General features: G+C 37.0%; 1 protein-coding gene across 1 annotated transcript; it reads left to right on the forward strand.

The window, feature by feature from the left end:
- Window positions 1-305: 305 nt before the first annotated feature.
- LOC135778079 (doublecortin domain-containing protein 2C) lies at window positions 306-24,817 on the forward strand. Its single transcript, XM_065288481.2, has 10 exons — window positions 306-592; window positions 812-860; window positions 4,236-4,312; window positions 4,545-4,676; window positions 4,752-4,901; window positions 7,429-7,483; window positions 13,811-13,919; window positions 23,966-24,066; window positions 24,149-24,265; window positions 24,358-24,817. The coding sequence occupies exons 1-10, from the start codon at window positions 306-308 to the stop codon at window positions 24,463-24,465; spliced, it is 1,185 nt and encodes a 394-aa protein (XP_065144553.2). The 3' UTR covers window positions 24,466-24,817.
- The last annotated feature ends 2,290 nt before the right edge of the window (window positions 24,818-27,107 follow it).

Below are 27,107 nucleotides of genomic sequence, written 5' to 3' on the forward strand. Positions count from 1 at the left end.
GTAAATCTCAAGTTACTTCAGAGCAAATTAAAATACAACAAAGGGCATTTTTAACTAAACAGCAAATTAAAAAATAAGAAAAATTGTGATTCTTGTTAACATATTTAAATGTAAAATTTGCTTGGCGAAAATGTGCCATTTTCAGCGACTCTCCATTTTCCTCTGTTTCTATGGAAACCCATCTAAACAGCATCTCACTATCGCCTGCGCACGGAAGCAGCAAACGACTCGAGCAGCTTTAACTTTTACTTGTTGTAACTAAAAGAAGTTTCGTTCAGTTTTTTCTCTCTTACTTTTAGCTGACAATGTCGATCGGTCGGGGGTCACGCTCAACAACCCCACCAACCAAAACCATAGTTATATTCAGAAACGGAGATGCTTTTTACCCCGGCCGCCGGTTTGTCGTCAATCAACGTCAATCATCAACATTTGACAGCTTTCTGAACACCGTCACGCGAGTTATCACGGCCCCTTTTGGGGCAGTGCGAAACATTTACACCCTTAAAGAAGGTCAAAGGGTGGTGGATTTGGAGCAACTGGTACATGGAGAGATATATGTGGCAGCCGGAACAGAGAAGTTAAAAAAGCTCGAGTAAGTTTATTCATACATATAGTAGCCTATATAATGTTAATTATGTGCTTCATTTACAGAGAGTAAATACACGTCAATGTTATTGTTTTATATGACCTCAGGGAATCTTGATACATGGATATGATTTTAAATAGACTACTGTTTTTTAATGGTATGCTAATGAGACATTAACAGCTGGCCTATGCTTATGGTTTTATAATTCTGTATTTCCTTTGACAGCTATCATCACATAACAACACAGAAAGCTGAAAAGAAGAAGAGTGAACTGGTAAGACTCGTTGTAGTTCATAGAAATAATGCAACGATTGTCTATCCTTGTTGGTATTGAATACACATCTTCAGAACGAAACGGGTTTATGATAGCTCTTGTTACTGTATGTGCCAAATCTGTACATCAGAAAAAAGCAACATAACATAACATATGATCGATTATTATTGCAATTTCTCCTCCTACTGTACATTTTTCAGTAATTGACACTGATCGATACGTCTCTCTTAGAAAATATCACTCTTAGGTTTCCAGAGAGTGTGGCGGTTGACTGATTTCATGACTCTTGTTTTATTATTGCTGAAAACGTGATTTGAACATATGTATTGATTTGACTGTAAACCTCTATTTGAGTCAGCTGTTTCGCTCTATTATAAATTGTCATGTATGAGGCAGTCTTTGGAAGCATCTGCATCCATTAGGTTAGATGTCAGTGTCCAAATAAATGTTTTCGGTCTCCATCGAAAAAGAGATGCAGTCTCAAGGGACTTCTTGGTTAAATAAAAAGCGATTCGATTTACTAAACAGTTATTAATAAAGTGAAATTAATATTAATATGTGACCCTGTCTATATGAAAACCCATCTTAAGTCGCATTTAGTGATTCACTTATACATAAAATCATCCTAATGTAAAGAACATTCTGTGTAAATATTACCTTGATATCTCTGAAGGGCCAATATTATGCCCATTTTACAAGATGTAATATAAGTCTCAGGTGTGTCTGAAATGTGTCTGTGAAGTTTCATCTCAAAATACCCCACAGATCTTTTATAATAACATGTCCAAAATTTGGGTGGAAGCCAAAGGAGCTGTTGTGTGTACCTTTAAAGGGCACCTATTATACAAAATCCACTTTTACAAGGTGTTTGGACATAAATGTGTGTTAGCAGTTTGTGAACACAAGCACCCTACAATGAAAATATTTTTTAATCCCAATAAACCAAAGCAGTCTCATTAGACATGCTGTTTTGATTCTTTTAGCAATGTGATGTCACACTGCTAAAACCCCGCCCACGGCCACTGACTGACAGTCCTGTTTTACCAGTTTCTGCCCCAAGGACGCTGTCTGCTATTTTTTTGTGATTCTCTGCTAAATCAGATCTATTTTAACCAAAGCATCTCTTTTGGTAAGGGAAGGAAGAGCAATAACTCATTTGCATTTAAAGGCACACACACAAAAAGTTTTTGCTCCCACTCAAAAAGGACACTTTGGATATGCTATAATAAATGATCTGTGGGGTATTGTGAAACTTCTCAGAAACATTCTGGACACACCTAAGACTTATATTGCATAGGGGCGATTTTCCATTCAGGGTTTAGCTTAATCCAAAACCAGGGCCCGGTTGCATAAGGGGCGATTCACATTTCGGGTCTTTTGTGAGCTCAAGTTCGATATTTCAAATGTAGGCGCGCGCGGTATGCAGGCTCAGAATGAAAGTGGCGCAGTCGTGATGCGCACACGGTGTGACGGGCTCGTTTTTTTCCAGCCGTGTCTGCACCGCATCGAGTTAAAAACATTTCAACTTTTTAGGTCATGTGACAAGAACCAACGGACGATCGCGTTTTCCGCTCAGTTTTAGACCTGAAATGTGAACTGCCGCTAAAGCCCCTTAAGTGTTATTTTCCCTTAAGTAAACCCTTAAGTTTTTTCTGTTGCGTCTCCATGGCAACAATAGTATTTTATAACGACAAATCTGAAACACTTAACGATTACCCTTACTTAAAGGAACCGTTTAAGGGATTATACTGTATACAACACCCTGAAATTATTCTCTTGGGTAAGGGGAATTTACCCCTTAAGTGTCATACAGTACGTAAGAGAAAAACTTAAAGTGCTTTATGCAACTGGGCCAAGGCCTTACTTATATTAGGACATTTAAGAAGTTGCTACAAACATATATTACAATTAACACTACAGGTATGCATCTTAAGGGGCGGTTCACATATCGCGTATTTTGCGGGCTCAAGTTCGTTATTTCAAATTTAGGCGCGCGTTATGCGTGCTCATAACGGAAGCGACATGCGCTCGTTTTTTCCAGGCGCGTACGCACTGCATCAAGTTAAAACATTTCAACTTTTCAGAATACCGCAAGTGCAGGTCATGTGACAAGAACCAACCAACGGTCGCATTTTCTGCGCGATTTTAGATGCAAAATATAAACTGCCCGTAAGACAAAACAATGTCACTAATATATGTTAAAACTAGTATGGGGAAGATGTTTTTAAATTAAAGCAGCTCAAACATGCATTTTAGTCTGGGACTAGAATAAGCCCTGTCCGTGAAACTGCCTCATAATTTAATAATATGTGACCTTTAAATGCAAATGAGCTACTGCTTTCAGTCAAAAATAGATCTGAGATCTGTGAACAATATTACCTTTATCTGAATTAACACACTAACATTAAAAAGAGAATCAAAACAGCATCTCTAATGAGACTGCTCTTGTTTAATGGATATTAAAAAGGGAGAAGTGGGTGGATTTTTTTCATCGTAGGGTAGTTGTGTTCACAGACTGCCAATACACATTAATGTTCAAACACCTTGTAAAAGTGGATTTTGTATTATATGGGCCCTTTAATATTGACTGAGTAAGGTCGAAAATTGAAATTAAAGTGAAATAGTGAGTGAAATCAAACTCTAATGCTCCTAATCTCAAAATTTGATCATGAGACTTCAGACGGGGTTACAAATTTGGCTGTTAATTGCAAAGTTTCTTAATAAATAACATTTCTAGAATAAAAGTTTCATGCTTATTTGGATATACTGATAGTAGTACAAATATGTACTTAGTTGTTTCAGTTCTCAGATACTGACAGATGGTGTATTATCATGGCACAGATTAGCACAGGAGCGATCACTCCTGCTGTAGCCATTCACCGTCTAGGAGTTGAGTTTCAACCATTCTCTGACACATCTGCCTGTAAAATCAAGCAACCCCAAAGATTTTGACTTGTTGGTTCAGGTGTGTTTGATTACAGATGTAGTTAAATTCTGCAGGGCGATGTACTTTCAGGAACAGGGAACGTGTATAGCATATTCAGCATGATACAATCGCTACATTGCCAAAATGCCATTTAAATCGAGTCGGTGTGACCTTTTCAAAGTTTTTCAAAGCAGCTTCAACATTTGTTTATACAGTGCAACCTTTCCCTGACCCTCAAAGACCAGAGAGCAATGATTATAAAAAAATCTACTCTGTGTAAAGTTATGGCACTCTTTGTCACCCTTGCAGCTTCTTGTTTCCATTTGAACAACAACCGACATAGTATTTAAGAAAGCTGATGGAGGAATACCAGATGTCTGAGTGCTCTAAATGAGCAGTTATTGTCAGTCATGCTCAGCGGGGTCTCTTTCATTTTGTCTTCACTGCAGATCCGACCTGTAGTTCACAGCAGAATAATTGTCCCAGCTCGCTGGAAGAGAATCAGTAATGAGCCGTGCACCATCAAGTGAGCCTTGTTTTAATGTCTCCCTATTGGAATTCTTCAATGGCAGGCCTTCAGGCTATAGCAAAGTCTAATTCTTTAAGTCAAGTATTACTGTCTAATGGTAAAATCAGACATATTTCTCTGATTTATTGCTTTATTTATTTATTTATTTTCCCACATGCTGTTAATTTTCATTGAATGTTAAAATATCTGTAAAGACCCATTCAATGGCAAATGTCGTTATGTTTTGTAGTGTTTTAACAAATGGAGAGATCTTGGCTCCACCAGCACGGGTGCTGATACCAAAACACACACTGGCCAGCTGGGAAAACGTATTGGCTATGGTGACCGAGAAAGTTCACCTTCGCACTGGAGCTGTACATGGGTATGTGCTACATTCATGATCATTTGCAGTGTAAACCTTGGAAAATGTTAAGCAGTTGTACCACATTTCTTTCAGACTGTGCACGCTGAATGGGAAACGTTTACGTGGGGCATGTGAGCTGCAGAGCACTCACTATTATGTTGCTGTTGGGGCAGAGAGGTTTCAGCATTTGCCATATTATCAGCTGGTTCCGAGCAAAGGAGTAATCCATGACCTGCCTAACGTGTAAGAGTATGAGACAAAACAAATGTAGTGATACATTCTTGTTTACAGATATTCGTTGTCTTTAGTTATCAGTTATAGAAAATTCAGTTATCACCCTCATGATTTTTTCAACCACGGAATGCAAAGTCTTATAAGGTGTAAATCCTGAATACACGGTAAAAAGAAAACAGAAATATATAAAAAAAAAAACGGTCTCAAGCAGCATTAAAAAGGTCCGAATATGTACTATCTATGTTCACATTGCTACCAATATGTACTTTTGAGGTCCTACAATTTTAGAAAAAAGGTACAAAAGTTGTAACTTTTTGTCACTGGGACGGCACCTTTTAACTCTTTCGCCGCCTTTTTTAAGTTAACTCGTCAATTAAGAGAAAACGCTTCCCTGCCATTGCTGCCAATGACGTGTTTTTCCAGAAATCCGCAATACCACTACACTGTCAGAAATAAAGGTACAATACTGTACCTTTTCTGTCACTGGGGCTGTACCCTTAGTTTCCGTTTGGTACCTTTACAGGAATACAAAACAGAATACAATTTTGGGTAGATTACCGTACCTTAAGGACCTACATTGTTAGAAAGAAGTCAAAATATGTACCCTAGCTGTCAGTGGGGCAGAACCCTTTAAAATTGTATGGAGCATTAGGTACAGATATGTAAACATTTAGTACCAATATGTACCTTTGAGATACTAATATGTATTTTTGATGTACTAATAAGCTCTCTTTGGTCCCAGAATGTACTTCTGAGGTACTAAAATGAAATCTTTAGGTGCAAAGCTGTACTTTTCGAAAGGGTACAGCCCCAGCGACAGAAAAGGTACAGTTTTGTACCTTTATTTTTGAGAGTGTATTACCCAACTTATCAAACCCGGAAGCAACCCCTTCCCCCAAACATTTCTGACGCAGCGCGTTTTGTTCATCGCTTTGAATAGAATTTCTATCAGAAGTCATTCACAAAAATGCAATTATCTCAGATTTTTTGCAAAAAAAATTTTTATAAACCTACCCATATTTTGATTTTATTTGATAAAAAGAGAACAAATGTTGTAGGTTGAAACTTTTTTTGTTTAAAAGCAGAGGGTACTGTATGTTCTTTAGTTTGATATATTGTATGTTTATATATATTTAATGAAGAACATTTTCTGGAAGGCTTTTAACTTTTGTGAAAATCATAAAAATGCTGGGGCTGGCAACTTTTTTTGTAAAAAAAAAAAAAAGAGTTAAAAAGTTCCTAATTTTTTACCATTTAGGTACAGATATGTACCTTTAAGGTACCAGTATGTACTTCTTGGGTACCAGCGTGTACTTTAGGGGGCATGTACACCAAAACATTTAGACGTGACTAAAAAAGCGCCAGGCAGATGCCAACTGTGGGCGCTGCCCGCGTTTTTTCAGCTGAGGTTTTGGTATTTCTGTTTATCAGTTGTTGTGTGATGCACCGGTTGGTTGTTGTGGTACTTGTCCTATCCCTCCTCCACTGTGATTGAATGTTCGAGTGAAAAGTGACATTGATGAGCTGAGCATTTCCCCCCCGAGTTAACAATTTTTCAACTCAAGGCGCTCAGCGCCAAGTGCTGAAAAACGCTGAGCGCCTGCTGCTGGCATTTTTGAAAAGCGTGGCACTTTCATTGGAAACCATTGAAAACATTCCCTAGTGTATTACCCGCATGCGTAAATGCCTTGGTGTACACACCCCCTTAGAGGTAGAGATCTTTTCGGGTCCAAAGAAGTATACCCGACCCGAAATTACCCGAATCACCTTTTACCCGAACCTGGCGTGCGTAAATATATATATTTTTAAAGAAAGACCCGACCAGAGACAAACACGAGAAAATCAGACCCGAGTCCGACCCGAACCAGTGGCAATTTTTTTAACCTGACTGGACCCGAATGTAAACTGCACCAACGTTTGTGCAGTCTGCAGCCCCGCACGCAGCAGTCAGACAGAAAGAAACCCCAGTGGCCGTACAACCAATTTGGCCCGCTGCTCCATTTATTTTACTTTGTTTTCTGACGATGACACCAAGGTAACTGTTAAAATTGCAAAAAAATTGTGACTTGTGTCTCAAAGAAAATTAACCTACGACCAGCCACACAATGTCGCAAGCGCTCTTGGCAAACAGAGGAGAGTTTTGAAAAGGACTTTGATGTACACATGCGGGTCGTCTTGGGTCCGTTCAGCAAAACACATTAATTTTAAATTACCCGAGACCCGATGCTGCTAATATTATAACCAACTTGTGTCAGAGGCACATGTGGAACTTTAAGACCCGAATTCGCTCGGGTCGGACCTCGGGTTTTCAGCTCTAAGTGGACCAGTGAAGACTTAAAGGTAGATGTGGTAGAAAAGTGTACTTTTTGAAAAGGTACCACCCCAGGGACAACTTTTGTACTTTTATGAACCTTTTCTCTGAGAGTGTAATATAGAGTATTTGGTACCAGTATGTACCTTTGATAATAATATTAACTTTTAGTTCATTTCATTACTATTTCCTGACTAGCTTCAGTGTTTTTTCTTCCCGCTCTAGGATCACTGGTGACATTCTTCCAGCACTAAAAAGAGGAAAACAGGACAGAGAATCAGTAAGTAATATACATATATACATAACACATGGTAAAAAGTGAAAAGTTGGATCAACTTTAACTTCAATTGGTCACACCTAGACTTTTTTCAACTTAAATTTTTAACAAAGTTTTTTACTTAAAAATATAAGTTAAAAAGTTACCAATTGAAGTATGTTTGAAGTTTTCACTTTTTACAGTGTAGTCTTTTTATCGAATGACTTGTGATTATATAATGCGAACCTCCACCTAAAATGCTAATTTAATGTGATGAGCATGTTTTGGCATGGGGGGTGCAACATGTAACCTCAAGTTGTCTTATGAAAATATCTCATTGTTCATTTATCTTGATAAGCACCCACCCCTTCCCCCTGAACAATTCATGTTAGTGAGAGAATTTGGGACCGATATAAATTCTCTACTGTTCATTAGAGTTGAAGATCAGATTGGATGTTGAGAGGTATTGTACGTTACCATCACAGAATCTCAATACCTCCAATCAGGCCGATCTGTGGCAGAGTGAGCTGGGAGTAGATACCTTCACCTCATCAATCACTGTCTATAGAAGGTATTGAGTTCCCCTCACCTCTCTTTTTTCAAACTGTCCCAGTGCTCACAGTTTGTGTTACTCGATCAAGTGAGAGCCGAGCTCCCTCACCGGGGGAAGGCGACGAAACCCTCCCCTGTATCTACAGAATGAGGATAAATTGTTTTGTGATATGGTGAGTTTTTGCTTGATGCTTTGGGACTGGCCAGACTACAATAAAGCTAGACCTGGCAAATAAACGATGGGGAGAAAATACACACTTGGTGGACTGGGAGTAAAAGCTCTCCGAAATGAAGTCTGAGACATCTAGCTATTGTAAATAAGAGAAATGACGGTTTCGCTTTTGCCTGTTGATGTAAGAAGGGAAAGCTCTTGTGGTTGCTCCGTGCAGTGTTATTCTCTAATTGATTTCTCATGCTTCATCGGCTTTATTGAGTGGAGGAAATAATTTGAAGAAAGTGTCCAATTATCTCGGATAGAATGAAGATGGAATAGCAATCAAAGTCTCATCAAAGTGTCATGAAATTCCAAGGTGTACTTTCGTAATCTGTTTACATTTACCTGTAATGTGCATTTGTACACAGGAAAAACAAACCCTTTAGGGGTCACATATTCCCCCTTTAGAATATCTTTTATAATAAATCGCTCAGTGTTCATGTGAATCAATTGTGTTAGTAAGGCAAAAGGTCATGGGTTCAATCCTAAAACTACCGATAAAATGTAAATCTTGTAAGTCACTGCAAATCGCATTGGATAAAATTGTCAGCCATCAAAAAAATTCAGTTCACCATAATTTCTACAGATTCCTTTTGTACCAGATGAGGGAGACAAAGGCTCAGCTTTGGCTTTCCCCATTCACCACTATAAAATCTTCATCCTTTTTTCAGCCTACATTAGCCAATGATGTCATGTTGCATTAGAAAGTAAACATTTTGATAATGAAATTGAATCCGGAAAGTCTCCGCTTCCCAAAGCAGTCGATACAGTATGTTTAACCATATATTTTATTATCACGTTAACCGCACATAAGGGCCTGCGCGTTACTGAAAATCTCAATGGGATAGAGCTTGTAACGCACAGGCAGATGAAAACGATTGCCATTGCTGCCATTGGTTGAACAAATGTTGAATGAGGTGTCAACATGTTGAGTTGGGTGGAAAGTGTAGTAGTGACAGAGATGATCACCGCCCCCTGTCCCACACATCCATGTCCATGACATCTATTAAGGTGGAGTAAGTCTGTGCCAGACCCATGCCATTGAACTGCAAGGTGAAGCTTTCTGCTCATATCTCCTTTGACTTGTTTGCTTCAAAGCCATTGCTGTCTCTAGGGTTGCTTCCTGTTTTGAAGACGCATTGGTTTCATGAGGGGATCGGTAGAGACACCCATCCAGCTGCTCACTGTCAGGCCTGTTCTGCCCAGGCAGGGGGACTAGACAGGGGACAGCGGGGGTCCTCCGCGCCTGAATTCAGAGTCATTATCACATCCGTCTTGATGGATGGTACCCTCCCCCAGCTTACACTACAGTTTCGTGCTTCGGCTAAGTGTAAAGGACACTGTAATCTGTTCCTGGATTATTTTAAGTGTTTATTGGGCCCCTTACACACTTACTTCGGACTTTCCACCTCCAAGTTCATGGGTTAAATGAAAATTAAGCAGCCAGACCTTTAAATTATGGAAGTATGATCCATACCACAGCATATTTTACCTCAAACTGTCTTTATAGACATGAATAATGTGACAAATAAAAAATGATGGTTAGTTAAGTTTTTACATGTCATTTAAATATAAAGTAGTGCCAGCCTATAACCAACTATGCAAAAAAAAAAAAAAAAAAATGAAATGGGCAAAATCTTCATAGACTTGTGATTAAGGAATTATTAAAATATTACACTGTAAAAAAATACTTTGCTGCCTTAAAATTTTTTGTTGAATCAACTCAGATTTACAAGTCATTTCAACTTACTATTATTTATCTTGCCTAGAGATGAGTTGTTACAACTACAAGTCAGTTGTTATAACTTATAAATTTAAGTTGACTTTTCTCAACTATATTTTAAAAGTTGTGACAACTAATTTCTGTTGACTTGACTTGTAAATCTGAGTTGATTTAACAAAAAATCTTAAGGCAACAAAGTTTTTTTTACAGTGTAAGTATTTTTAAAGTCTTAATTGTTTTCTGTATACTGTACAACCAAAAAGTAAAAAAAACTACACACAAATATATTTTAAATTTTCATTTTTATATACTATTGGAAAAAATGATCAAAATATGTACCCTAGATGTCACTTAAAAATGTCCTAATTAGTGCTGGGCAAAGATTAATGGCGATAAAAGTGATTTTTTTAATAATATATGTGTGTGTATTGTGTGTAATTATTATGTATATTTAACCACACACACATACATATAATACATATCATTTATATATACCTTTTAAGATACCATGATGTATCTTCGAGGCACTTATAAGCTCTTTTTGGTACCAATGTGTACGTCTGAGGTACTAATATGAATTCTTTAGGTGCAAAGCTGTACTTTTTAAAAGGGTACAGCCCCAGTGATAGCTTGGGTACATATTTCAACCATTTGAAATAAACCGTGCATCATTTAAACACAACTATAATGGACTATAATGCATCCTGGCTGCTAGGAACTTGAGCTATCAGTTTTCAAACAGTTCTTGGCAGTTTTGTGTGCAATGTCATTAAACGGTCAGTGAGCGGGCCATAGGTGTGACGTCTGAAGTTTGGACTAGATGAAAACTGAACTTTTAACAGTTCACTTTCATAGCTTTGTATTTTATTTTCCATCTCTTTCATTCTTGAATTTTCTGCCCAGTGGTTTTCAGCGTAAACTTCAATAAGTCTGATTTTAGATCATATTTACCCTCCAAGTTTTAAAGGAACACGCCGACTTTTTGGCACTTTAGCTTATTCACCGTATCCCACAGTGTTAGATAAGTCCATACATACTCTTTTTATCTTAGAGGCTGTTTACACTTGGCATTAACATGCGTTTTCGTCGATTGGATCACAAGTGGACGATGTTAATGCCAGGTGTAAACGGTGTTCAAAACTTTTTGAACGCGTCCACTTTCGACCACTTTCAACCACATTCAGAGGTAGTCGAAACCCCTTTCGATCGGATTGCTTTTGTGGTGTAAACGCACATGTGGTTGAATATGTTCGAACAGCCACACGCGACCGCCTTCTCTCCGCCCATTTATCTAATCTGAGGTACTAGACTCAGGTTTTACGTATTTTTCTGACTTCTGCCGTGAACACACCATGAACAGCGCTATTTTTTGCCTTTTATTAAAAACACTAAAGCGTCTGATTTAGTTTTGAAAGTGTGAAAGTTGCGCGATCATATTTCATCAATTGCGCTGAAAATTCAAAGAAAGCTCTTACATACACACGTACAAAACACTGTGCAGCATGTTTACTTTATGTTTACTTAATATTAGTTTTCGTCCATATAAACTCTTAATTAATCCCGCTTGCGTTTGAATGGCAGCAGAGAGACTCGCCCACCAGCCCCCTCACAGTATTCAGGACAAAAGCGGTCGAAAGTGGACAAAAGAGACAGATTTAAATACCAGTTGTAAACGTGATGTGTTTCTCTAGTCCACTTGTGATCCGATCGATGAAAACACATCTTGATACCAAGTGTAAACAGCCCCTAAGTAACTCTGTCTGACACACCCATCGCTAGCCTAGCTTAGCACAATGACTGGAAGTAAATGGCTCCAGCTAGCATACTGCTTTCAATAAGTGACAAAATAACGCCAACATTTTCCTATTTATATGTTGTGATTTGTATAGTCACAGCGTGTACAAATAACAAGGTTATATGAGACACAACCATCTTTTAAAGGTGCCATGTCACAAGACTTTTTAAGATGTAAAATAAATCTTTGGTGTCCAGAGTACACATGTGAAGTTTTACCTCAAAATACCATATAGATAATTTATTGTAACATGTGAAAGTTTACACTTTGTAGGTGTGAGCAAAAATGTGCTGTTTTGGGTGTGTCCTTTAAAATGCAAATGAGTGGATGAAATTTAAACACTGATTAGTAATGATGGTGGTTTGTTGCAAATTAATCTCAATTGCGCTGTTAATTATTTTCTCTTTCTCTCTCTGCACTAAATGGCTGTGTCGTAGTTGGATAGTGCAGATTAAGGGGCAGTATTATTATAATAAGATCTCCTTATGACATCATAAGGAGAGCCAAATTTCAATTACCTCATTTTTCAATTGCTTGCAGAGAATGGGTTACCAAAACTAAGTTACTGAGTTGATCTTTTTCACATTTTCTAGGTTGATAGAAGCACTGGGAACCCACTTAAATATTGAAAAAGTCAGATTTTCATGCCATGGCCCCTTTTAACGTATACATACTGGAAACTATATTCTCAGAAGGCGAATGCTACTTGGGCGGAGGGATTAGCGTAACACTTTGTGTGAACTCTCTGCTCCTCATCACGGGTCTTCTTAAGTGCTGCGAGCAAATCACTCCACCCAAGGAGCAGTGCTTCGCCTTCTTAGAATATAGTTCCCAGTATGTATACGGTAAAAAAGATGGCTGTGTCTCATTCGAACTTGAATCGAACTTGCCGGTCTAATGCAGGGTTCATTCCAACCGTGAGTTCAGCGATTTGCGTGAGTAGATTACATACAAAGTCACTGCAAAGCATGGTTAGATGCGTCCCTGCGTGGGGTGATGCAAATGACACAATACAGGCGGCGTGTTTGCCGCGAAAACACTCGCTATTAGTCTCAAATGCGTCTTCACCCAAGTTGAAAATATTCAACTTGAGCGAAAAATTCGCATGACACGAAGTAAAATCCCGTGAGTAATCTAGAGCGAGTAACACGATGCCCCGCGTTTGGTGTGTACGATGCATAAGTTTTGCCTGGTGCTGTTTTTTTTGGAGGGGGGTTCTCCTTGCCCACCGACTGCTAGTCAAATTCAAACGAATGCTAGGCAGAGTTTGCTTTTCAAAAAGCAAGCGAGAGTAACACACATTCGGCTATTCCCCAGACCCCGTGGTAGTATGCTAGCAAAACCACTGCCCGAAGTGTGTACCAGTGTAAGACTGAGATCAGTGAAGTACCCCCAAGCTGCCTCTCTATGGAGCCAACTAACAGTGGCAAGAACTAGCGAAAAATGCATTAAGCCTTTTCTTTTCCTCACTGTGCCAGAAATTGCTCACCTTGCTCCCAATGGTAGGCATACACGGGCTGCTGGAAGAAAATTACCTTTTGTGGGAGTATTAATTCAGACATGCATCCTGCTGTCAAAGCATCATCCTGAACTCATCTTCCTGTCTCTCTTTCTCTCTTCCCCAAGTGCTTTTTATCATCAATAAGCGTCTGCTGTCTCCCTAAGAATAAGTTATTCTCTTCAATCTTTTTTTTAAAGCTTGTTTGGACCCTCATTGTTTGATCTGGCTTGATAAATAAGACTATTGCAGTTAGAAATTCATGGCTGCCGTGTTTCATCAATAAATGATTAGTTTGCTGTGCTCTCTGGTGATTGATAGGTAGTGCATGGGATGTATTGGAACCAGATGAATTCAATACTGTGCCGGTCGCTGGGGAGCTACAAAGCATATCAGGTCATGAAAAATTGAGGTCAATGGAAAATGTGAAAAAGAGCGGAAGACCGAGTTGTGCTCGAAACGCAGTTGTTTCTTGTTATAAGCGGATTGTAGGCACACTTTAAGCATCAGATCGAATCAAAGCAGTGTATGGTCTTTATTTGAAGATTGCTTTCTTTTCAACTCTGTAGTTTACAAAACCAGAAGTGGACAACGACTCAGTTTTTTATGCCAGAAGTTCGGATCAAGCCAGACAGCCCAGGCAGGCTTCTAAAATCCCAGGCCTCTTCAGTACAGCGGGTAAGTGTATCAAACTGATGACACAATAGTTTTTTTCTATTTCCCTGGAGTTTATACATTTCCATTCTGTTGCTTCTATAGATACAGGCATTTTGCATAATCGCCATGGGCAACGTAGCTTGTGTTTTTGTACTGTTCTTATTGTACTTTCTCCGATCTTTCTCTCTTTTTTGTGATTTCAAGGCAGTTTTGATTAAAGGAATGAAAGTGGCAAATGCTCTGAGAGATGTTGTACACTTGCACAAGCATATAGTTCGGGCGTCCGCTAGAAATTGCTTTGAATTGACAGGATGTTCTCTAAAGCCCACGTACATTAGGGAAATACGCTCTCATTCTTGGATACAAGACAGTCCTGTGAGAGGAATATTAAAGCTCAGCATGGACTCAAATGTTGTGGAGGGCTTTAAATCATAGATAAATTTAATCAGGCCGTTTTGTTTAAAACGTATGCAAGCGTGCCGTTAGCTTTGCTAGAGAAAACAAAATGTTTCCATTGTTTTTCTGATAGGTAATCAAAATGTTCATAAGTTATTCATGAGAAATCACTCTCTCTTATTCTCTCTGTTTGTCTCTGTGTGATTTTGCTTTCATATTTTCAGTCTCTCCCACGTTTCTGTTCTGTAGAGTCTTCTATCAAAACTTTAGGTTTTGATGCCACCTTTATTCTTTTATTGATAACATGTGCTGCCTGCATAACATATTTTTTCTACACTGTTAGAAGCAACATAAAACTTTATCTTTTATTGAATTAATTTATTTTTTAAGGGCTCAGTCCTAATATAGCATTTCATATTTTATGTAGATTAGATTTAGATTTAGATTTTTAGAATTTAATTAAATTTGTGTTTAAAAGACCCTGCAAGTTCATGCTACATGTACACTGTCAGAGAGAAAAAAAAAATGGTTCCAAGCTGTCACTGTGGCAGTACCCTTGAAAAAGTAAACTTTGGTCTCAAAGAGTTTCTGTTGTTAAGAGTGCATATTAGTACCTCAAAAGTACATATTGGTACCAAATGTGTACATATCTGTACTGTACCTAAACTTTTTTAAATGGTGCTGCCCCAGTGAAAGCTTGGGACCCTTTTTTGAATTTTTTTTCTGATAGTGTAGCTTATGATTTTATACTGTTATTTTTTTAACTGCATTCACATTTCCTGTATCTTTTGGTTGTATTTTAATAAAGAGACTGGGAAATAACTATATTGACTGTTTTAGCAGTAACAACATAACCATACAGTTTTCGTGGATTTTTTTTTACTTTTTGTAAACTCCTCAAAGAATCAATAATAACAGTCCTTTTAGAGTAGTTTATTTCTGAAAACAAGCAAAATGAACAACAAGTAGATAACCTTAGTTCAGATCATAGTTAAAGCATATCAAAAACTACACTGAGCTAACGTTACTGAGCAATTTGTGAACTATATAAAAAATACAATTTAAGCTATTGGCTGCAAAAGGTCTCTTCACGTAGCAAAACTATAAAATGTGTTATTTTGGACGAGGTATTATTTTTCATTGCAAAACATAAAATCTATGGTGGCCTAAGACTTTTCAATCTGGTCTCACTGTTAATACGTACACTGTAAAAAAAATCCGTAGAAATTGCAGCTGGGTTGCCGGTAATTTACCGTAGATTTAAATTTATGTTATTTACTGGCAACATTTTGTTCAAAGTTAAATGAACATTAAACATTTACAAGTCTTTGTCTTTACAGAGTAAAACTAAAAAACAGCATCAAGCAAAACATTCTGGGAAACAAAATCTGAAGCAAAAAACTGAAAAAGGTTGATGAGGATTTCTGTTTCCCAGAATGCTTTGCATGAGGCTGTTATTGTATAGTTTTATTCTGTACAGATAAAGACTTGTTAATATTTAAAAATTATTTAACTTTGAACAAACTCTTGCCAGTAAATAACATAAATTTAAATCTACGGTAAATTACCGGCAACCCAGCTGCAATAACATTGTAATTTCTACGGATTTTTTTTACAGTGTAGTATTTACACGTAACTTTCAAAAATAAAAAACTTATTTTTTTGTACTTTTAAATAGATGCTAAAACGTACAATGTAGACGTATTTACAACATTTAAGCATAGCATTATTAAGTTTTTACAGCTAAAAAACGTAAAACATTTACGTATCTTTCATTCCATAAAGATTGCTGTATAATTTCCATTTAACCATTTTAGTGATATGTTACCACCTTAACCACCTAAACCCAAACACTTTTTATATAATTTTTTTTAAAATACGTAATATATTCTTTTTATATTATGCAACGTAACGGACAGATTTGTTTAGGAACATTTTGGTAACAATAGTAACAATATAGCATTTAAAAGATATTTTAAGCCACTCCAGTCCTAAGCAAAACAGTTTATTTAAATAATTTAGAAAACGCATTTTTGTGTGTCATGGCAAAGGAACTAAATATTAAAAAATAGTTAAATAAATACAGAAATTATATTCATTTTAAAGTTTTAAAATGTTCAATATTGTGAAATTCTCTGAATATCATAATCATTTCATTAGGTAAATGGGTAAACTGTCTTGAATAAATAAGTCAGAAAATATGACTGAAAACATATCAATAATATGAGTAAGAAATGCCAATGCCTGCGATTTTAATATTTATGAGTAGGAATAACTTACGTACAAATTTGTATGTTTGAAAAGCTGTAAATACATAGATAATTTATGTATTAGTCCTGTCAAAACATCAAAATTATACGATTCATTGTGTTTTAAACGTAAGTAAATGTACAGTACGTATGGTACAACCACACTGAAATGTAAAAATACACACGTATTGTCATGAGATCACGTTGGACTTTTGCGTAGCACTGTATACTAATAGTATATGAAGGTATACAATAAGTTTTGAAAAGTCTGGTATTGTGTGACGTGTCCTAGTGACTCCTCATTTATTTACTTCAGCAAATAAAAAATAACATGGCTTGGCAAATAATATGTAAGGGATAATGTAGAGGCAGCCAGTATTTATCGGGATATAAGCCCCGACAGTGTGATCAGGACCCGACGCGAATCTGTCTCCATTTTTTTCTCTTTTAGCCAGTCTTTGAGAAGTTTTAATGCCCATTCTGTATTTTTTGTGTGTTGGCTTTGTAGCTGTCATGCTCTATTTTGTCAAGTTCAGTCTCAGTAAGCTCTCTATGTCTTGTCGTTGTTCGTTCTTCTATCCACTGTTTAAATGTTTTGTTTTTTCCATACATGTTAAAATTAATGTCAAAATCCATTCTTAATTGTGGTTGTCAAGTGTTTGTCACAAGATGGCGCCAAACAGTAATCTTTATTGTCGCGGAGCGATTTTAATCGTACAAGTAGTACCGGCTATGCGTTATTACTTTGGAGCGGTTATTATTTGAAAAGAACGAACCTGCAAATGTCTCAACTGACCAATCAGAATCAAGCATTCCAGAGAGCCGTGTAATAAGTTTGAATATTATGTTCCTCTGGCATTCCCAAATAAACTGTTACATGTTAAAAAAATCCTCTGCCTTGTATCACACCAACCCATTCTCACCAAAAAGCGTACAAATGACACGCAGTGTGATTATCGTGCAATAGATACGCCAAATTCCGATTTTGCGTGCATATGATACGCCAGTCCTTCCCATTCACTTATATGGCGAATTGTTTCGTGACGTTTTATTTATTGTTTTCTCATTTGTTTTCTGTTTTTTTTACCATTTTCGCTTGGGTTTAGGGTTAGAACAACTTTTTGTTATATAAAAATGACATCCTAACCCAAACCCCAACTCTAACCCCAACTCCAAGCGACCATGGCTTAAATATAGATAAAAACTTAGAGAAACCCTATATTAAATAACCTGCTTAAACAAATGTGAAATCTAACCCTAAACCCAAGCGAAAATGGTTTAAAAAACAGAAAACAAATGAGAAAACAATAAATAAAACGTCACGAAACGATTCGCCATATAAGTGAATGGGAAGGACTGGCGTATCATATGCACGCAAAATCGGAATTTTGGCGTATCTATTGCACGATAATCACACTGCGTGTCATTTGTACGCATCTTGGTGAGAATGGGTTGATCACACGCTCTCTATGATGCCATTTCAAGCTCAAACTAATTTAAGACATGCTTTTTTATGCACAACACACTTGCAAACATTAGTAAATTGCGTTGCATGAATCATTTAAATATTCTTCTCCCAAAAATGTTGCGTCTGAAAGGGAAACTCCTAGAAATGCATATGCAATAAGGTCAATGCAAAAATAACTAGACCACACCTTTTCAGCGCTACTTATCCACTGCGCATCTTTAGTAAATCACAACATCCTTCTGGCCTTATATTTGCATAAATTATTGATCGTTTTCATGTCTTATCGCAAGACAAGCGGTTAATGTACTTATTTTTGTACATTTATCATTTGGCTGTAGCTCAAAAATAGACTGCACATTCCGAAAAAAAATTTATCAGCACAGGTCACATATTTATACAGTATATATATATATATATATTTTTTTTTTTGTTTTCAGCTAGTGTATACTGTGTAGTTTATGTTTTGTTGTGTTTGGTGTACATTTATGCTGTCACTCTACTAAAGATAAATCCACTTGATATGCTGAGGGAAGCACTTGTGAATGGACATGACGCTTCTGTACACAGTACTGTATAAACTAAGCAATAGTTATCACTGCATTGTGTCTTTTACATGCCATGAGGTCATTCAATGAGTAATTGCCGGCACTCCATAGCTGCCATTACTTTACACATAAGAGCCGAGCCAGCAGTCCTTTTGATGGAGTTGAGTTTCTCCTCGCTCGCGTCGAACTCACATTAGCGTCGGACTGTGTGTCTGAAGCCATGCTTACAATATAAAAGCCTGTGGATGAAGGCTCATATCTACTACGGACACTTGATCATATCCAATGTGATAGAAATTCCTGTCATCCCTAATGGCAGAAACTGAATAAATAAATAAATAAACAAATACAACAAGAAACCTATTTTTAAAGTGCCCATATTATGATAGCTTTTCCACAAGTTAAATAGGTGTATGAGTTCCATAAAGCATGTTTCAAAAGTTGTTTGCTCGAAATAGCTTGTAGGAAAAGATTGTTACCCATCTCTAGTAGCGTCTGTTTCAGGGCAGTTCAGATTGTGCCGTTTTGAGCTAGTCTTACATATTTATGAGCTGCTGCTCCTTTGATCACGCCCCACTACTAACGTCATGTGCGCGTGCATAGTGATATCGTGAGCAGTACAGACCATACTGTGTTATTATTTTATATATTATTATTATTATTATTAACGGTTTATGTTGCCAACAGACAAATCATGCAGAAAAGTATCACTAATAAGTAACGTTACACTACAGGAGAAGAAACTCATGACACACAATGATTCCAGAGTAAATTGTGATGTAGCAGTCTCAACAATAAACGCGTTTTCCCTGGACAATACTAACATATTCCAGTTATAAAACATTTTCAAACGCATTATTTTCGCAAATTACAGAAATTAAGACCCGGCGGGGGATGTATACTGCTTGTGGACCGTGTGCTAATTGCTAGAAGCTAGCGGGAGGTCCGGACCATTACAGTTATTAGAGGCTCGGGGGTTAGCCTCATCAGAAATGCCGGGGCGGTAAGGCCCGGTCTCGGTGTGTCAAACTCATCATGACACACAAAGATTCCAGCGTAAATTGTGATGTAGCAGTTTCAACAATAAACTCGTTTTCCCAGGACAATGCTAACATATTCCCGTTAGAAAACATTTTCAAACGCATTATTATCGCAAATTACAGAAATTAAGACCCGGCGGGGGATGTATACTGCTTGTGGACCACGTGCTAATTGCTAGAAGCTAGCGGGAGGTCCGGACCGTAACAGTTATTAGATGCTCGGGGGTTTAGCCTCGTCAGAAAAGCCGGGGCGGTAAGGCCCGGTCTCGGTTAGTTTGGCAAAACACTTATAGTTTGGCAAAGCACTATTACTTAGTTCTTGTAGAATTGTAAAATATAGCCGTTAAATATTTTTTTTAACTTTCGAAACCACGCTGCAAACTATCTAGCCTGCAAATAGCCTAACTTAAACAATTTTAACATCACTATACATTTAAAAAGGTATAATTTACGGGATTAGCATCAATGTATGATCTCTGTTTTGAGATATAGATGCTCTTATGTTGTATTTTGTGACCGAAGATGACAACATGCAAAATATAACATGACTTCTTACCTTTTTTTGTTGATACAACGATCGCGAATCGAATCCAGTCTGTTTCAGATGTGTGAATGATCCATGAAAGTCCAATAAAATACATTCAATGACCATTTTTGTCCACAAATGCGTATAATCCGTGAAATATAGATACATAGTGACCGTCTGTTATAGTCTGTGATAGTCTGTTGTTTACATCACATTTCGGTAACACACTGTATATAAGATTACTCCGGGTTCCAATAACCACGCGTTAAAACTTTGCTTTTAAAAGTAGGCGGGAGTATAATCCATAATATCCAGAGCCATATCCATGGCTCTGATAATATCCAAATTGCTGTTGTTTCCGTGAGACATGATAACAGCATAGAGGGTGTGACTGCTCTGTGCTCTCTAGCTACCTGGTGGGTGGAGACCTGCGAGTGGGGTGGTGGGCGGGAAAATTCAAACTGAATGTGACGAAACGGTTTGTTACGTCACAACGGAGCTGAGTTTTAACTAGCGCAATCTGAGACTCAAGGCAAAGGACATTCAGAAACCTATATCTCACTCAAAACAGCATGGATGGATTTTTTTCCAAGTTTGTATGCGTGTGGGAGCATCAGAGACACAAATGAACACCCCAAAACCCAGAAAAAGTTAGTTTTTCATAATACGGGCACTTTAAATATATCAGGGGCTGCCGGGAATAATTAAACTTGTCATGGATGCAACAGCCAATCACGTCACCTATTGGAAAAGAAGTGCATCTGCTGTCAGCCTATCATTAGCGCAGATTGTCTTTCCTTTGAATGTCAATGCCTGCCACCAATTCAGTTTTCGTCTCAGGATCAAAAAAGCCTATTTAATGCTTTGTGAATCGTTGAGCTCGAACAGACTTGATTTGATGTAAAGTGAAGTGTTCTGGGTAATTCTGAAGAGTGTTTATCACTTTAACCCTCATGTCTGGTCTGCAAAAACAAGATGTTCTTTCTTCAGACAGGCTCCTTTGTCTATGGTAATGGTCTACGGTTGAGAGAAGATACAGTATTGAACGTTTTGTAACTAACATTAATTGATTTGTAGTGTGTCTTAACAGAGGGCCTGTCCATTTTCAGTACCATCTTATATGGATTGAGGTTTACCAGGTTCTTATGTCCCTAAGTGTTTCCCTCAAAGACCAGCCTGAAAGTACTCTGTTACGATTCAGAGTCATTGAATAAACTTTACATTTTTAAACTTTAAATTCTTTTAAGTTTTTACACCATATGAAATTGAAAGTGCTATTATGTTTAAAAAAAGTCCTGCACTGTAAAAAAAATGCAGCATTAAAACATCTTGGTTAAGCAAGTCAATTTAACCAGCCCAGTATCACGAAATTACGTACCTATAGTCATGTAATTTTTTGATTCTTTTTCGAGATACTGTCACAAATTTCTAAAATTTTTTAGTGATCTTATCATGAATTTCTGTTTATGTGTCATTGTCATGTATTGGTTACTCAACTGTTTTGTTCTATTTTCTTACCATTGTTGCTTCGGTTTAGGGTTAGATTTACATAAAATGACATCCTTACCCAAACCCAACTCTAACCTTAACACCAGGCGACAATGGTTTAAAAATCAGAAATATAAAAAATAAATCTGAATTTTTTTATAAACCAATTCTTAAAGTGACATCCTAACAAAAACACCCAATCTAACCCTAAACCGAAGCAACAATGGTTTGAAAATAGGAAAAATCAGTTGAGTAACCAATATGGGACAACGACATAAACAGAAATTCGTGATACGATCACGAAAAAAGCGGAAATTCGTGACAGTATCACGAAAAATAATAAAAAAATTATGTGACTATAGGTACGTAATTTCATGAGACTGGGTAGAATTATACTATTTTAAGTTTTGACTTGTTTTAAGTTGACATACTGTGTAAAATAAGTTGAAGTTGAAGTAACTTAATTTGTTAAGGGCCTGGTTTCACATACAAGGTTAAGCTAAATCAGGACTAGGCCTTAGTTATATTAAGATGCTTAAGCATCTTTAATAAACATGGCTTAGAAAAAGACGTCACTGTGTTACTTGAGACAAATCAATGGCACTGACCTATTTATATCTGTCATGCAAGTTATTTTCAGTTGAGACAGCTCAAAGATGAGTTTTAGTCTAGGACTAGCCTTAAGCCACGTCTGTGAAACAAGGGGAAGTTAAAGAAACATAAAAATGTATGTTGCTTTAATATCATTTATATAATGGTTCCTATCATCACCCGGTGCAATGCGCAACGCAAGTGTCTTTTGCTAGTGTCAACCCGGCGCAATTATCATTTTAGAGCCACGTTGTTTAAATATCAAATGCATTCGTGCCCAATTTTGCGACCATGGGCGTTCTGGTCTGACAATGAGGTGTGTTCAGGCACATTGTTGGTGCGTTGCAATTTTGAGGCAACTAAAATAGACTACACCATTGACCAACTAAAACCTGGACTAAAGTCTTAAGTCAATGGTGCAAGATTGTTTTTGTTAATGAGTGCATTAGTGATATGCGCCTATAAACGGGATGACATGTATCACACCCACTGATCTATATAAATGACTGGATTGCGCATGACGTCACACTTGTGAAGCCACTGCGCCGCCATATTGGTATACCCAAACGTTCTATTAAATCAATGGACGTTATCAGATTTTAATGATAAAACATCACTTTACTCGTCTTCGTTTTTATATGTGAAGTTACCATGTACATTATTACAACACAAAAGTCCAAGGCATGTAAATAGTTATTTACTGAAAGTTGTACAATTTGCGTTTTAAACAGTTATTATACATTCATCTTTATTACAGTATCAGATCAGCAGACATACCGCAGCATATTTATTATTAATGACAATAAACGTGCTCATTCTGAAATCTAAATAAATAATCATGCTTTGTACCGTATGTGCATGCAATAATTTGCTAGTTTTGTAATTATGTTATCTAAACTTACATGTTACCTAAACTTATTTAGAGAAATTACGCTGACTGTCACAGTGTAGCTGAATGTCAAACAAAACTTTTTTTATACCCGTGTCATTAACAAATGCAACAGACACACTCATCTTAATGGTTTTTTATAAATCAATTATCCTGCCCGATTAAAACATAAACATTGCAAATAACACCAGAATTAACAAATAATTAACGTACACATATCCTAAAAATTAACCTTATGTAACTGATACGCTGTAAAGCGGGTACATTTTGATCATGATTTTGAATGGAAGTCAATGGCGCTCTCTGCCGGTTGGGTATACCAAGATGGCGGCTCGAACTCTGCCTTGGCTTCACCTCACTCGGTTACGTCAAGCGTTCTATGCGCAATCCAGTCATTTATATAGATCAGTGATCACACCCATGGATGCGCAGCAGCACACAAACGTTTTTAAATATGAAAAATGAAAGGATTAAAATATAAAAGATTATTATTGAGTCTCTTGGACAAAAATGAGGACCAATTATGAGACGTTAGAAGGCATAAAGAGCTGCTTCACCTGTAGCCTGTTAAATAATTGAATGTTTCGCTTTAAACAAATATATCAATAAATAAATATATTTAAAAAAAAATTTTAATGCTACCCATGGATTAGTTGTAAATGATGACTTTGTACATGTGGATATGCTGGGATATTTGATTGACAGGGCAGCTGCCTCGCTAGTTGCCTAGCAATATAAAAAGCTGCGGCACACTGTTCTTTTTTAAAGTGGGCCTTGCGTTTCCAAACGTTTAAAACACGTTTGGTGTGATTGGCCCCTTTTACTGTATCAAGAACCAAGCATCACCATGTATTGTGACATATCCCTCTCCTTAGAGAAAAGTGTCTTCAAAGCCACCAATAAAAGAAAAGAGACAGTAACAGCATCTGAGGTCCTAGAAGATGAAACTATTAAGGTGGATCTCCCCATAGAGCAGGTAATCAATTAATCTTATACGATTCATATCACATAAGAACCCAGCTCTTATTTCATAAAATTAAAATTTTCTTCTACCACAGATTAAAGCTGAAGAGGTTGAGGAGGAGCATTTCTTCCATAAAGACTCCCAACTAGAACTTGATGGGGTCTTCACAAACCATCCAAATTCAAGATCAGCCCTTTCTGGAAGTCATAAGGTCAGATAATGTGCTTGCACACAGATCTGGTCTTACTTGAATTAGCTTAGAACCAGTATTTTGGTTATAACCTAGTTAATGCCCATCAACAGATCTCAGAGCACGCATCATGTGTGGAGGAATCAGAAGGAGAATCCCAACTCAACAGTCGCGGAGACAGCAGAAATAAGACATTAACTCAACCAGAACCGGTGGTATAAAACTCTCGGCGTGCGACCACACCTGATTTAATTTGATAAACAAAGCACGAGTCTTTGATTCCCCCTCCTTTCTTTTCACACGATAGATGCGGTCATAAGGAAGGAGGCGGCACTCTGCTTTATTTGCCTGCGCTCTAACCCCGGAAAATTAGTCAATTTAGATACGGCACTTATTGTGGTCCAATAGTCCTTGACTCGCTATAGCGTGAATCTTATAACGTTGATGAACACGCACAATAGCGCTTTGGAATATTACAATGCCTTGCAATTTCACAGTGCTTGGAAACCGGAAGATATCAAGTCTTATTTAAACAATCAATAACATGCAGCATTCCGTTTAATGAAAACTATAATTCCAGACAAAGGCAATTACACCACTGGGTATTGTTTTGGTGCCGGGATTTTTGCTGTAGTCTGCATTTCCGTAATAAAGATATTCTTATCGTAATAATTATTGACTGGGGAGTGCGGTTATTGCCTTGTTAAGGACCTCATCAATAGTATAATTCATTTCTTATCACATTTAGTCATGTTTGGAGATTGCCACATCAGAGGATGCTATAGATCTTAGGAATGGACCGTGTGTAATAGACAGTGGTAATTCTCCCCAGTCCAACCTCAGCTAATTGGCAGAATCATCATCACCTCTCAAAACATGATTTGATTTACCACGGAAAATTTTATGACTTTTCCTGGTCTCGGTACTAAAGACGCGGAAGTGCTAATCTTGCAGGACCCGCTCGGAAGGACCAAGTAACATTAACCATTATCCGTGTTCCTCAGCACTCAACAATGTCCAATAAATATCCTCATGTTGAAAGCTTGTATTGCCAATAGCACATGTAGCTGTGGCACACTGTTCTTTTCCTGTCCGGCTATGTTTATTATCCAGCATCGTAATGCACGGTTATGACCCTCAAACAGGAATATTTCACTGGAAACTGACAGTAACGTATATTACGGCATAGATATTTTGCGATAAAGAGTTATTATGAGTCTGCCGTGTGTTTTGTGGCGGGGTGACGTTTTTAATCTCTATATCTCTGAGTAGATATATTATAAATGCGGCTTTGCTAGATTATCACAAAGTGTAACAATAACAATTTTTTAGAACCTGTTCACGGCAAACTGGGGTTTCTCTAAATAAGTAATTCCCATAAAAAACACAATCATGAAAAAAGCTGCTTTGGTGAGAGTGCTTATATCCATTAGACCCTCTGATGTTTAAAAGCATGTATTATGACAAGGGTTTTTAAAAGCACCATATATTTGGCTTCTTAAAACACTTCATTCACTAAATATGAGTCATACTTCAAAATAAATATTACCTCACCGCCATTGAATTATATGGCTTTCCGTCACAGCTGCTAGAGTTTTTATTGATGAACAGATTCAATTATATGATAGTGTTTCACTCTAAACATGAAGAGTAACAGAAATGATGCCGTTGCATTAACACCCCAAGCGCAAAGATAAAAAAAATAAATCTTAGCTGTCGTTTAAACATCCAAATAAACTGAGTTTATGATGCATGCGCAAAAAAATAGATATTTATGTTAGGTTCACATTTAAATAAAGATTAAACCATTCAGATGAAGTTTAAGTCTAATCCATTTTGATTTGTGGTGATATTTAAAAAAAATAATGAAGACAGATTTTAAAGGAATAGTTCACCCAAAAAATTGAAATATTGTCATCATTTAGTTACCTAACCCTCATGTTGTTTTAAACCTGTATGATTTTTTTATTCTGTTGAACACAAAAGAAGATATTATGATAAATGATGGTAAGCACACAGTTGACTGTAGCTATTGACTTCTATAGTATTAGTTTTTACAACTGAGGAAGTCAATGGGTGTGCTTACCACCATTTCTCTTTCTTTCTTTCTTTCTTTCTTTCTTTCTTTCTTTCTTTCTTTCTTTCTTTCTTTCCTTTCTCTCCTTCTTTCCTTTCTTTCCTTTCTCTACTTTCTTCCATTCTTTCATTCTTTTTTTTCTTTCATACCTCTTCTATTCTTTCTTTTTTCTTTTCTTTCCTCTCCTTTTTTCTTTCTTTACCTTTCTTTTCTTTCTTTCTTTCCTTCTTTCATTTCTTTCTTTCTGTCCTTCTTTCTTTCCTTCCTTCCTTCCTTCCTTTCATTCTTCTTCTATTCTTTCTGTCTTTCTTTCCTTTCTTCCATTTCTTTCTTTATTTCCTTCGTCCTCCTCTTCATTTTTGTCTATTTTTTACCTTCTTCTTTTTTAGAAAAATTATTTCATTCCTCTTCTTTTCTTTCTTTCTTTCTTTCTTTCCTTTCCTTCTTTCATTCTTCTTCTATTCTTTTTGTCTTTCTTTCTTTCCTTTCTTCCATTTCTTTCATTGCTCCCTCTTCTTTTCTTACTTTCTTATTTCATTTCCTTCATTCCTTGTTTTTATTTCTTTCCTTTTGTCTTTCTTTCTTTCTTTCTCTTTCTTTCTTTCATTCCTCCCTCTTCTTTTCTTACTTTATTATTTCATTTCCTTCATTCCTTGTTTCATTCTTTCCTTTTGTCTTTCTTTCTTTCTTTCTTTCTTTCTTTCTTTCCTTCCTCTTCTTTTCTTTCTTTCTTTCCTTTCCTTCTTTCATTCTTCTTCTATTCTTTTTGTCTTCCTCTTTCTTTCA

This window comes from Paramisgurnus dabryanus, chromosome 17 (genome assembly GCF_030506205.2).
Source record: "Paramisgurnus dabryanus chromosome 17, PD_genome_1.1, whole genome shotgun sequence".
NCBI lineage: Eukaryota > Metazoa > Chordata > Actinopteri > Cypriniformes > Cobitidae > Paramisgurnus > Paramisgurnus dabryanus.

What these genes read in the sequence shown, in the direction of transcription:
- LOC135778079 (XM_065288481.2), top strand. Translation starts at nt 306, where the DNA reads ATGTCGATCGGTCGGGGGTCACGCTCAACAACCCCACCAACCAAAACC. An exon ending in AAAAGAAGAAGAGTGAACTG is followed by an intron (nt 861 to 4,235) that starts GTAAGACTCGTT and finishes TCTTCACTGCAG; the next exon opens with ATCCGACCTGTAGTTCACAG. An exon ending in ATCCATGACCTGCCTAACGT is followed by an intron (nt 4,902 to 7,428) that starts GTAAGAGTATGA and finishes TTCCCGCTCTAG; the next exon opens with GATCACTGGTGACATTCTTC.